General features: G+C 35.0%; 2 protein-coding genes across 2 annotated transcripts; both read left to right on the top strand.

The window, feature by feature from the left end:
- Positions 1-2,174: 2,174 nt before the first annotated feature.
- Positions 2,175-2,995, top strand: LOC145132404 (auxin-induced protein 15A-like). Its single transcript, XM_079067176.1, has 2 exons — positions 2,175-2,303; positions 2,375-2,995. The coding sequence occupies exon 2, from the start codon at positions 2,389-2,391 to the stop codon at positions 2,689-2,691; it is 303 nt and encodes a 100-aa protein (XP_078923302.1). The 5' UTR covers positions 2,175-2,303; positions 2,375-2,388; the 3' UTR covers positions 2,692-2,995.
- An 8,959-nt stretch (positions 2,996-11,954) lies between these two features.
- On the top strand, positions 11,955-12,284 carry LOC145131462 (auxin-induced protein 15A-like). Its single transcript, XM_079066142.1, has one exon. It carries the CDS (start codon positions 11,955-11,957, stop codon positions 12,282-12,284), a length of 330 nt encoding a protein of 109 aa, XP_078922268.1.
- Positions 12,285-13,481: the final 1,197 nt, after the last annotated feature.

Raw genomic sequence — 13,481 nt, 5'->3', positions numbered from 1 at the left:
CCGCAAGCAGCCACCATAACTAGATAATCTCACATGTAGTTACAGCCATAACACGATATTCAACCTCCGTGGAAGATCTAGAGACAACGTCCTGTTTGTTGCTCTTCCATGAAATAAGAGACTCTCCAACAAATACGCAAAATCCAGTGGTGGACTTACGATCATGGCGATCACCATCCCAATAAGCATCATTATAGGCACGTAACTCAAGAGAATACGTCGAGGGAAACAAGAGGGTCTGAAACTGAGTGCCACGAAGATATATCAGAATGCAGAGAACAGCTCCCCAATGAACAGAGGTAGGAGAAGTAACAAACTGAATGACAACATGAACAACATGAGCAATATGTGGACGAGTAACTATGAGAGGTGTGGAGACATACACACCTAGAGGGATTCTACCATTTTAATATGAATTAAAGATTTATCTTTAAAAAAGCGAACATCATCAAAATAAATTTTGTGTATGTGGCTCTTTAATTATATATGATTAAAACAAGCCATAACCCTTAATATGATTGATTAAGGTAGCCCTATGTAGCCTATTGCCAGAATAATCTATAAGAAACTCTTGTATATTTGTATTAAATAAGTTTGCATTCCTCGAGTAATAACTATCAGATTATAGCAGGTCCTCTAGTTCTCTTCCAATGAATATCAAGTTAAAAATGTGTGAGCTCCATAGGTGTTAGCATACTTTTTTGGAGTTATTTCATGATATGTGTAAGCTAAAGTCCCATTCTCGTCTACTTCTATATTTATTACTTTTTATGCTTAGCATACTTTTCTAGAGTTGTTTCATGATATGTGTATCTATATGGTAGGCCCTTTGAATACAAAAATACAAATTTATTACATGCAGGAAGATGGATTGCCACAAAGCTCATGATCCGTTCTCATATACACTTTTCATAATTCATTTTATCATTTTGCATACCAGTTTCTGAAAAAAGAAACAGATATGACGTGATTTTATCTTCTTAGGGACGCACATCAAGGTATGAGAAATTGTTTTAACCAAAATAGTGGATGATGCAATTTTCTGCATTTGTTATATAATAACGCTAAGCAAAATCCAATAAACTCTAAATAGTTCTAGTTCAAGTTTCTTACAAAAATGGGACAATTGTCTCTAAATACAAATGATAAAAAAATTCTACGGGTCAGTCACCTACTCATGATAACTAAGAATGCTGTATACAAGTCATAATGCGCCCAAACGAGAAGCTAAATCCGTGAACGTATATTCATTACATGGAATAGTCAGGCCGCCCATTGGATGACTATACCCAAATTCTTTCTCAGCCTGATCCAGCAGTTCTTGAAAAGTAGGTTGCATTAACAACCATACGGGAACTACAAATCTCTTCTTCCCTTGCTCACCAACATAAACCGCTAAACAGCCTTTTGGGATATCCATAGATTTTGTTGTGCTACTTCCATTAGAGAAAGACCGTTTAAGAATTTTCTTTGCTTCAGTGATGCGGGGTATAAGGATGGCCATTTTATAAGGATCGTATTGTCTGTTAACTTCAAAAGGCTTATGGTGAATGAAAATTCTCAAAGCACGACTTCTTGGGGAAAAGCTGTGAATCTATGGTTGTGTTATTCATCATGAATGGTTTATATATCCATATGATATATGGAAAATTAGATGACGGATGGTGACATATGGTGGAAATGGGATCAATACCACCTGCCTTTGTCTTTCCTGTTGTAAAAAGGAAGAAAATACGTAATTAATTTATGAATCACAAATACTTCAAGGATTGGTTGGTCCATCCAAATAAAAAAACCATGTGATGATGCCTATACAAAGCTCTCCTAATTAATGCGATGAAATATATCCATATACGTAATACATCACAGGCCACCCCTGTTGTAACAAAACAATGGGTTTGTTAGGAAGCAGAGCCACACTCCCATTAATATCACATGGGCCCATGATGTTTGTAGAGTTCTTCACCGCTTCCCTTCTGTAGAGAATACTGGCCATACATGTTATCCTCTATGTTTAATTCTTTTGGGTATGCAAGTACATGTTTAAGCCATTATACTATCTCTGAATATGTGGTTGTTAAATGTTAGATCATACTTTCTTGCAAGTTGAGAAACACAGCACATGATACTGCCTTTCTGTCAGGATCTATGTCTCCATGTGTAATTTAATTACCTTTTTATCATCTGTTGTACACTTGGAGCTTCAATAAACCATTATAAAATGAATCTGATAGGCAAAGAACCAGCACACTTTCCTCTGTAATTAAGTCCTCCGCAAAATCTTTGAAAACGATTCTTCAAAGGTCTTTGTATCATCTGTTGTAATTACCTTTTTATCATCTGTTGTACTCTCACATTGTTTTACTTCCTTCAGCAACCTTCAGAAAAATGGGTATTCGTATGCCTCGGATCGTTCAAGCAAAACAAATTCTTCAAAGGTCTTTGTCAAATGGAACTCGCACATCAACAACGGATCTACCAAAAGGCTATTTTGCAGTTTATGTTGGGGAGCAAGAGCAAGAAAAGAAGCGCTTTGTGGTTCCTGTGTCGTTGTTAAGCAAACCTTCATTTCAAGACTTATTACATCGGGCAGAGGAAGAGTATGGATATGACCATCCAATGGGTGGCCTCACAATCCCATGTAGCCAGCACATATTTTTTGATCTCGCAACTAGTCTGGGCGCATTATGAATTCAATTTATTGCGGTGAAGTTGTAAACAGTTTTTTTTTTTGTACAGTACTGATCACTAACCTTTTTGCAACATGTGAGACTCATCAGTTAACCAGTTGTCCAGCTTGTTTTAAAACTCGAATTCCGACTTCATTCAAACAAAATTCAGTGTAAATAGTTTCCTCAAAAAAAGTTTACTCATTTTGAAGATTGTCTGTAGACTGATATGAGCAATTCAAAGAGCAAGCATTACTGTTATTCTATATTTCCTGTTCCTAAAACTCAGAGAGCAGAACCAGGAATAAAACATAATATTTGTACCACTCTTGTTGCATGTTTGCTAGGACTTGGTGTTTGTCCTTAACAAGATCATTGCGTAAGAAATTCACATTGAGGAAATAGTTGACTCAGAAAGTAGTTTTTTATTTATGTCCTACCTCTTAACAATAAACAAAATACAATGAAATCTAAATTAATAATCCTTGTCCTAAATTCAGACAAATGGGACAATTTTCTCTATTCACAACGGATACAAGATCGATCCTAATGGTCAGTTGGTATAAAACGTATATCCCACAATGCATATAATATAATTAATCAAGGTATTTATACAAGTATATAAAATATAGATATACATGACAGCTAGAAAATTTAAAATATTTACATATCTTTGATATTATATCTAGAATTATCGGCTAATACCGCCGGCAAGCTAAGCGGTTGGTGTGGAATTGTTCAAATAAAGGTACGGGTAAACTTTTGGTGAAGATATCTGCTAGCTGTAAGTGAGCGGGAATGTACTAGGTGATCGGTTTGCCGGATAAGACGAGTTCCCAAACGAAATGATAGTCAGTATCAATGTGCTTGGCCGGTTTGTGAGAGATTGGGTTTCGACTATGAAAAAGGACACTATTGTTATCACACAAGAGTGTGGGAACAATGGAAGGCAAGGCATGGACTTGTCGAAGCAAACGAGTGACCCATATGATTTTTGAAGCAGTGTTTGCCATTACCCTATCTTCAGACTCGCAGCTAGAGTGGGAAACAGTGGGTTCTTTTTGGCACTCCAGGAGAAAAGGTTAATTACCACCAAGAAAGATAGAATAACCATAGGTGGAGCGTCGTGTCTCAATACATCTAGCCTAATCAGCATCATAGTAACAAAGAACAGATGATGAAGGTTTATGAAAATGCAGACATGGTTACCACCAAGAAAGATAGGATAACCATAGGTGGAGCGTCACGTCTCAATACTTCTAGCCTAATCAGCATCAGAGTCAATGACAGTGGTCTATGAAAATGCAGCCCATAGGAGATAGTACTTTTAACATATTAAAGGATGCATATACCGGTAGCCTTTGTAGCAAGAATTATATCCATGGAATATGCATGGATTAGTACATGGAGCAAGTTTAGGAGCTAAGTAACCTCACAAATAAGGAAACACCCAACACCCAAGCACCTAAAACATGTCATAATTTGGAATGGTGACAAATAAAACTTCAAAAGGACTTTTGTCATTAAGATGTTTGGATGGCAATCGATTAATGATGTGCACTGTCTCCCCAGAATGCATCAGTGTCGGGCATAAAGGAGTCAAAGGCATGGTTTTTGGGAAAAAACCATAAGTCACAACGTGACCATAGAGTGGTAACGACGCGACGTGCGAAATTTGAGAACGCGTTCTAGATATATGTCACGACGTGACAAAGGTATGGTCACAACTTGACTATAGTTGTAGCCCAAGCCCATGATCTTTTAGGGTTTCCTCCGTAGGTGAACCCCTAATATCATATTTAAGGCTTCATTTCTAGACTTCATTACCCTCTGGATCCTTAAAGCAAACCCTAATACGCTCCTCTTCAATTGTGAGCTTATCCTTGGTGTTTTGGTGCTTTTGAAAGGATGGAGAAGGCCCTTAGGTTATGGTATAGAGAACCTCTTCGCAAGCTTGAAATTTCACTTTGATCCATTTTAGGATCATTGTAAGTGTTGAAGACCCAAGCTTTATGATATTGCCATATTTATACATATTTTTAGGCAATATTTGAATACATTTTTTTTTAAATATTTTTGGTTATTTGCATACATAAGTGGTACTTATAAGATTAGATTGTATTTTGCAGCCAAAAGAAGTCCTCTTGAAGAATAAGGACCAAAAGCGACAAGGATCGGAACTTTGGAGTTTAAAAGCTTAAAAGATGAAGAATTCAACAAAAAGACAACCTCACGACGTGATGAATCATGCCTCACGACGTGAGCTTTGAGGTTCTAGAAGATAAGCTTTCGGAGGCAAGAATACGTGTCCGATACGGATTAATACTAAACTCACGACGTGAGAAGCCATGTCTCACGACGTGAGGAGGGTAAATTCGAAAACAATAAATACTCTTGATGCTTACGGATTTGAGAGGTTAGCCGGAGAGAATAGAGATTCGAAAAGTCGTTTTTCAGAAGAAAAGAAGTCAGAAACTTAGTAATAACATCCAAGGAAGGAGAAGTAGATCATAACCTTATTCTTAGTTTGGTACATTGCTATGTTTTTACTTATGAAGATTGTGTGTTTGATTGTTACTATGAGTAGCTAAATCTAGTTGCTTCTGTTTAGCTTGATGAAGCTTGAACTCATGGTTTAGATTTATGACTATGGATTTTTCTTGTTGGTTGAATGCTTGTGTTTGATGTTTAATACCTAGCATGTTAGAATTTAATACTTAGATTGCTTAAACTCATGTTCTGTGTAGCTTAGTGAATATTGAATTGCATGAACTTGACACCTAGTAATTTAGTGAACAATGAATTTCTAGATCTAGGATCCAACCAATCTTAGTTAAGTGATTAAAATATTAGTTTTGGCTGTGCTAGAGAACATATATTGTGACTATAATATTGTGTTTGTCTAATCAATCTTACATAGCTCCAAACCAAAATCAATAGTTGATTTTGTGTTTGATTGTGTGTGACCATACATAGTTTTACATGAATTATTGAAACATTAGTAAATTTGGACTCAAATTACTAATAATTTAATAATTGGTAACCAACAAGAATTATCCATAATTAATAGTTAACCATTAAGGGAAAGTGGATTCGAACTAAACAAAAGTGTTTTGAATATTTGATTGAATAGTTGTTAAGAATTTAAGTTTATCTAAACTCACAAAAATAGATCAAAACCATTTTACTTTTTCCTAAATTTAGGTTAATTTAACAGTAAGTAGGCTAATTACTTAATTTCGTTCCCTGTGGTCGATACCCGACTGTTTGTGATATACTATTTTCAAAAAGGTACACTGCCTTTTGTCGAATAGCTAGTTAGATAGTAAGTAAAATTAGGTGTAGCTATTAGGTTACATCACTTTATGTTGCATCTTTCTAGACCTAAGCTTCTTGTCCTTTTTTCTTCATATTGTGGAAGTTTGGATGGAAGGATTCCATAAAGTTGACAACTTTATGGGTCCTTGAAGTCCCTTGAGTGTTATATATGTTGGATCTAAAATTTGATAAGTTTTGAAGACATTTATGTGTTTGTGGTTCCATTTTTCGTCATTTTGACTTAATAAGAGATCAAGACATGATTTAGGCAAGCATGTCTATAAAGTATCGATTTTTAAATTTTTTTTAGTAAGTAAGCCCTCTGGAAAGCTGGAATAGATGGCTTAGAGGATTAATGGTTGAATGCACTAAGCAATCTAAAATTGTTTTAGTTACAACGTGACCATATGGAGGTCACAACATCGTGAAGGGTTTTATTGATCATTTTGGGTGGACTCTGTCACGACGTGGGGGCATGGCTATCATGACGTGACAATAGAATTGATCATGAATAAGTTGTTCGAATCTTGAGTTTTGGATCATGGTTGAGTTGTTGGCGATGACGTGATCATGGGTTTTTCACGGCGTAAGAACCAGTTGTTAGTGATGTTGATTGTTGACTTGTTGACTAGACCTTGACCGTTGATCGTTGACTTTTTGACCGGTTTGACTTTTGGTCAACCTTAGAGAGGTGTTGAGCTTTAGTCTAAGGTTTAGCTTGTGATTGGTTTAGGAAGTCCGTGTAGCTGATTTTGTGGGACTTATATTAATGGATTTCAACTCTTCGTTCAGGTGAGCCTTCTCACTATTTCTGTATGTGTGGTAGTATATACATGCTGAGCAGCTGGGTCTTATTTGTTGATTGTTGTTATAGGTAAACTGAGTTGTCCATAACTCTTGGAATGATGTGAGTCCATTGGACTACTGATAGTACCTAGGGTTGTGGATAACCATGAGGTGTGCTATTAATTCACTGGTTGTTCTATGAGCCCACCGGGACTGTTGATAGTCCACATGGTTGCTGATAACCTATAGTGATTTATATTGTGTGTTGTATATGATATTCCGGACCGGTGATAATTCTAAGGTAGCTGATAACCCGTTGTTAATTATTATCTTGTATTGTATGTGAGATTTTAGGGAACTCAATAAGCTTTGTGATTACAGTTGTTCATTAAGTATTTCGCATGTACTTATGGGATTGTGATGTCAAGACTATACAATAGTTTTATGATTCGAGAATCTGCATTATATTCATTAAAAATATGATTTTTGAATAATGGTTTATGAACAAATGGTTTGCCCTGAATATAATTATATTAAAATGGATGTCATGTTATTATAAAAATGAAAAAAATTAGCCTGGGATTTTGGGTTGTTACAAGTTGGTATTAGAGCTCTGGTTTGAAGGATTTGGAGAGCTCTGGTTTGAAGGATTTGGATGAACACTCGTGGGATTTCTAACTCAAAATATGGATTTGAGAGACTTACTTATCCTTTTTGGAAAAGATTCATTTCAAGATAAAAAAAGAGAAGATGCAATTTATACAGTCAGTCGGAGCTCGAAAGAGTGATTTCCCAGAATATCTATACTTGCTTTATGTGTTGTATTTGAGTGTATGTTATATGTGTTATAGTATGAGGTTCATGCTTTAAGTTAGGCTAAGGATATACTCCGGGTTGCATGCTAGAGTGCCTACATAGGATAGATTCCTTTTGTGTGTGCTATATTAGCTATTAGAGAGGCGTAATAGTGTGTAGGCTAAGGATCCTATGGAATTGCGTGTTAGAATTTCATGATCCTTGTGATGCCTTTTTTCCTGTTGGTTTTATGCTTAACTGCTCCTTACTTTGTGTTATGTGACAGCTATATTGATGTAGGTTGGATATTAAGAGAATATGTTAAATTGAATGCGATAAGGATTAAATAGTTTTAGAATGTTTGATTTGGCCCTATAGCGCATCTTTTGTTTGAGTCCAACCGTTATACTACAAGATCTTTCAGTCGAAGGACATGTTTAATCATTGTTGCATGTAGTTGTATTCATAAGATAGTTAGTTGACATTGGTATAAGTTTCCTTTGCAGCTGATAGTATGGTGGGGCGAATATTCCTAGTGATGTAGGAAGAGTGGTGGTGTGTGCCTTTGGGAGCATGGGTACCTGCGGTTGATGGTGGTTATGTGTAGTGACTTAGGAACTTTGAAATAGTTCTTGGTACACCTACGAATAAGTGTGGAAGGTTGTATGTGTTGAGTGAAGATCTCTAAGCTCATAACTAAATTGGTATATGCTTGAATTAGAAGCAAAGTCCTTTTTGGGTTGCCCTCATAACTAGTAACTGAATACAATGAGATTTGGATAGAGAGGTTGATTTATTGATATATTATATGATTAATTAATTGTAATAAATGATTTGTTAATATATTATATTATAAATTTATTAATTGGAAATAGTAATAATTAATTAAGAATAAGTTAGGACTAATTCCATAACCTTCTTTGAAGGGGACGGTTTTGGCTTGCTTTGGATAGGGTTTCTGGAAGCTTCCCGAAGACAAGGATACTCGATAACATCTTGAATTTGAAATATTATTATTTTATTCAAGATTAAGGTTTCCAAGGTTTTCCTATCAGCTATAAATAGGACCCCTTGGGTGCCTTATTTTTGTCCACTCCTACATCCAAGGGAAAAGCCAAAATTCTTCTCTCTTCTCCTCTCTCCTATTGTCTTCTAGTTGTTAGGGTTTGGGTACAAACCATTAGAGACACTAAGCTTTTGGTGATAGCTTTCTAAAGATCAAAAAGAAAGGATCAAAAGGTTTGTTTGCTATAATAAATCTTAAGGTATGTAAACCCTACTTTTACAATTTTCGAGAAAACATAGATCCTTATAGGTTGCATGTAAACTTAAGTGTTAAGATTTTCCCGCGAAAACTTTTAAAATGATAAAAAAGGGGTCGTAGACCTCACAATCCTTCGACATGGTGTTAGTGATGCTTTGAGCTAAAGTTCTACGTGATCTACTACCGACGCCCTACAATAATGTTACACACTATTGATCCCTTAACCGAGAATCTAATACTAGTATACTTAATTTCTACAATAGAATTTTGCCAATATTGTGTCAAAATATAAAATGGTTATGGAAAAATTCCCCGGTTTTGATGAGTTTTGGATATGTTTACCAAAATAGAAGAGAAAATGCTTGATAACTTGTAAATATTGTTATGGAATCTTCAAGAGATGTATATGATTTACCTTTTCTATGGTTTGTAGCTTCAAAAACACCAGATAGTCATGTAAATTTTGTGGCTTTTGGGACAGACTTAGAGGGAGAAAGAATGGGGGTTTTAGATTGAAGAGAAGAGAGAAAAAGAGAGATTTTGTCTCTCTGGATATCCTATATGTCTCGTTGTCTCCTTGGGGTTTCACCCCACCAAAACCGATCACCAAGCTACAAATATGTATCTTAACTCATGAAAAATAGAATGGCTAATCTCTCCCACATATGTTGTTTCTAAGTTCGTGATTTATACAGAGAAGGAAGACGAAAATTTTAGAGAGAGAACCAGAGAGATGGAGTGAGGGAATGGATAAAATGATTAGACTTGGGGAAGATGTGATCATGGGAGGTGTATGTCCGAATTTTTTGTGGATGGGAGGGTATCCCGCTCTCCTCCTTTATTTAAAACCTCAAATTCTTTTTTTTTTATAAAATTCTACGTTTTTTTATAAAGTGCACATTTTATGAAATTAGTTTATAACCCTTGGTTTTTATCTCATGAGTTAGGGTGAAATGTTAATAACTTCATTTTTTTATTTCCTTTATTATATTTCCTAATTTTGATTATTATAAATTGATATTATAAGGTTCATAAATTATTTTTGTCTTTTATAACTCTTTTCCGGTTAGTAATAATGTTTGTAATTCGTTTTTGTCGGATTATTGGCATTCTATATAGTGGTTTTGTGATTCATGTGAAATTGAAGGATCAAGTATAATAGTCCTAGTTTTCAACTTTAAAATGAGATTCTATAGGAGTTTTACATAATTTCTACTACTAGGTCAAATGTATGATGTGCCAACATGATTATACCAAGATGCCCGAGTCAAGGAATGACCTCAATTTGACAACAGTTGTCACAACATGTTATAAAATAAAATCAAATAGTAGGCCTATGCCTTGGTTTAAAATAGGATAATCCACACACAACGGCGCATAACAACATATTTCACACATAATAGGTTTAGTTACAAAAGGGTTCTCGGTGATCGGCCAATGAACCTTGACCTAATTATACCAATTGTTGCAAGTTTCATTCTCATGTACTACTATGTTTACTATTTATTACTTTTTATGCTCATCGTACTTTTTGGGAGTTGTTTCATTATATGTGTATCTATATGTTATGCCCTTTGAATACAAAACATAAATTTATTACACGCCGGAAGATGGATTGCGACAAAGCTCATGATCTGTTCTCATGTAGACTTTCTTAGTTGATTTTATCATTTTATATATCATTTAAAAAAAAGAAACTGACGTATGACGTCATTTTAGCTGCGTAGGGGCGCACTTCAGGGTTTGAGAAATTTTTATAGCCAAAATAGTAGATTGTGCAATTTTCTGCATTTCATGTCTTATCTCATAACGCTAAACAGAATACAATGAACTATACATAGTTCCTTGTTCAAGTTTCTAACAAAAATGGGACAATTGTCTCTATTTACAACTGATAAAAAATATTCTAGTTGTCAGTTAGGTAGTCAAGGTAAGAAAGAATATTGTATACAAGTCATAATGCGCCCAAACGAGAAGCTAGATCGGTGAATGTATATTCACTACATGGAATTGTCAGGCCGCCCATCGGATGAATATACCGAATTCATCCTCAGCTTGATCTAGTAGTTTTTTAAAAGTAGGTTGGCTTAACAACCATATAGGAACCACAAATCGCTTCTTCTCTTGCTCACTGACATAAACCGCTAAACATCCTTTTGGGATATCTATAGATTTTGTTGTGCTACTTCCATTAGAGAAAGACCGTTTAAGAATTTTCTTTGCTTGAGTGATGCGGGGCATAAGGACGGCCATTTTATAAGGATGGTATTGTCTGTTAACATCAAAAGGCTTATGGTGAATGAAAATTCTTAAAGCACGACTTCTTGGGGAAAAGTTGTGAATCTGTGGTTGTGTTATTCATCTTGAATGGTTTATATATCCATATGATATATGGAAAATTAGATGATGGATAGTGACATATGGTGGAAATGGGATCAATATCACATGCCTTTGTATTTCCTGATGTAAAAGGGAAGAAAATACATAATTAATTTATGAATCTAAAGGCCTATATAGGATCACAAAGATTTCAGGATTGGTTGGTCCATTGAAATACAAAAACCATGTGATGATGCCTATACAAAGGTTTCCTAATCAATACGATGAATTATATCGGTATACATAATACATCATAGGCCACACCTGTTGTAATAAAACCCCAGTGATTTTAGCCAGATCTATGGGTTTGTTAGGAAGCAGAGCCACACTCCTATTAATATCACATGGGCCCATGATGTTTATCGAGTTCTTCACCGCTTACCTTCTGTAGAGAATACTGGCCATACATGTTATCCTCTATGTTTAATTCTTTTGGGTATACAAGTACATGTCTAAGCCATTATACTATCTCTGAATATATGGTTGTGATATGTTAGATCATACTTTCTTGCAAGTTGAGAAACACAGCACATGATACTGCCTTTCTGTCATGATGTCTCCATCTGTAATTTAATTACCTTTTTATCATCTGTTGTACACTTGGAGCTTCAATAAACCATTATATAATGAATTTGCAGATAGGAAAAGAACCAGCACACCTTCCTCTGTAACTCCTCCGCAACATCTTTTTACAAAGAAAATACTCTCACATTGTTTTACTTCCTTCAGCAACCTTCAGAAAAATGGGTATTCGTATGCCTCGGATCATTCAAGCAAAACAAATTCTCCAAAGGTCTTTGTCAAATGGAACTCGCACATCAACAATGGATCAACCAAAAGGCTATTTTGCAGTTTATGTTGGGGAGCAAGAGCAAGAGAAGAAGCACTTTGTGGTTCCTGTGTCGTTGTTAAGCAAACCTTCTTTTCAAGACTTATTACATCAGGCAGAGGAAGAGTATGGATATGACCATCCAATGGGTGGCCTCACAATCCCATGTAGCCAGCACATATTCTTTGATCTCGCAACTAGTCTGGGCGCATTATTAGTTCAATTTATTGCGTTGAAGTTGTAAACAGTTTTTTTTGTAAAGTACTGATCACTAACCTTTTTTGCAACATGTGACACTCATCAGTTGTCAAGTTGTCCAGCTTGTTTTGAAACTCGAATTCGGACTTCATTCAAATCCAGTAAGTATTGATTAATGATATAATCTAGACTTGAATGACAAACAAAATTCAGTGTAAATAGTTTCCTCAAGAAAAGTTAACTCAATTTGAAGATTGTCTGTTAGACTGATAAGAGCAATCCAAAGATCATGCATTATTATTCTCTCTTTCCTGTTCCTAAAACTCAGAGAGCAGAACCAGGAATAAAAAATAATATTTGTACCACTCTTGTTGCATGTATGGTAGTTAATATTATTATCTTGGAATTACACAATTATGTTGTAATAAGTAAAATGTAAATTTTTCTCTATAGGACTCGGTGTTTGTCCTTAACAAGATCATTGCGTATATATATGAAAAATCAAAAAACTATATATATATATATACATGTTTAGAAATTGTTATAAGAGAGGCCTCGCGAGGTTGGAAGTACAAAACAGAAAGATAAAATCGATCAGAGAACTCAATTGATCAGGACCTATTTTCTGTTGTAGTCAGACTAGTGACTACTGGATGTTTTCTTAATGTTGAATATTTGGTACCATAACCTGAATAGTTGTAATTATAGTATGAAATGCGGTCTTGTTTTGTTTGGTATATAATCTGTTTACTGTTGTTAATTTAAAGCTTATCAGAATGTCTGTTACTAACATGTGTATGTATATGGCAAACAGTATCACCATATATAACAGATAGAATTGCTACTTGAGAATGTTTTGTCCACAGAATTGACGATCAATAATCATGACATATTATTTCGTTCTATATGTTTATATATTGGTTAGTGTCAGAAAATCACAAAAAACAAGAAAAATTATGTAGGGAATGATTTTATCGGTTTATGGAGCGTGAGAAATTCACATTGAGAAAAGTTATGTAGGGAGTGATTTTATTGGTTAGTGTCAGAAATTCACAAAAAACAATGTAAGGAGTGATTTTTATTTATGTCCTACCTCTTAACAATAAAAAAAAAAATACAATGAACTCTAAATTAATAATCCTTGTGCTAAAGTCATACAAATGGGACAATTTTCTCTATTCACATCTGATACAAGATCGATCCCAGTGGTTAGTTGGTATAAAAAGTATATCCCACAATGCAT

This window comes from Lactuca virosa, chromosome 8 (assembly GCF_052849685.1).
Source record: "Lactuca virosa cultivar CGN04683 chromosome 8, Lactuca_virosa_CGN04683_v6, whole genome shotgun sequence".
In the NCBI taxonomy this organism is placed as follows: domain Eukaryota; kingdom Viridiplantae; phylum Streptophyta; class Magnoliopsida; order Asterales; family Asteraceae; genus Lactuca; species Lactuca virosa.
The sequence above is the reverse complement of the archived record's forward strand: the minus strand, read 5'-3'. Positions and strand labels throughout refer to the sequence as shown.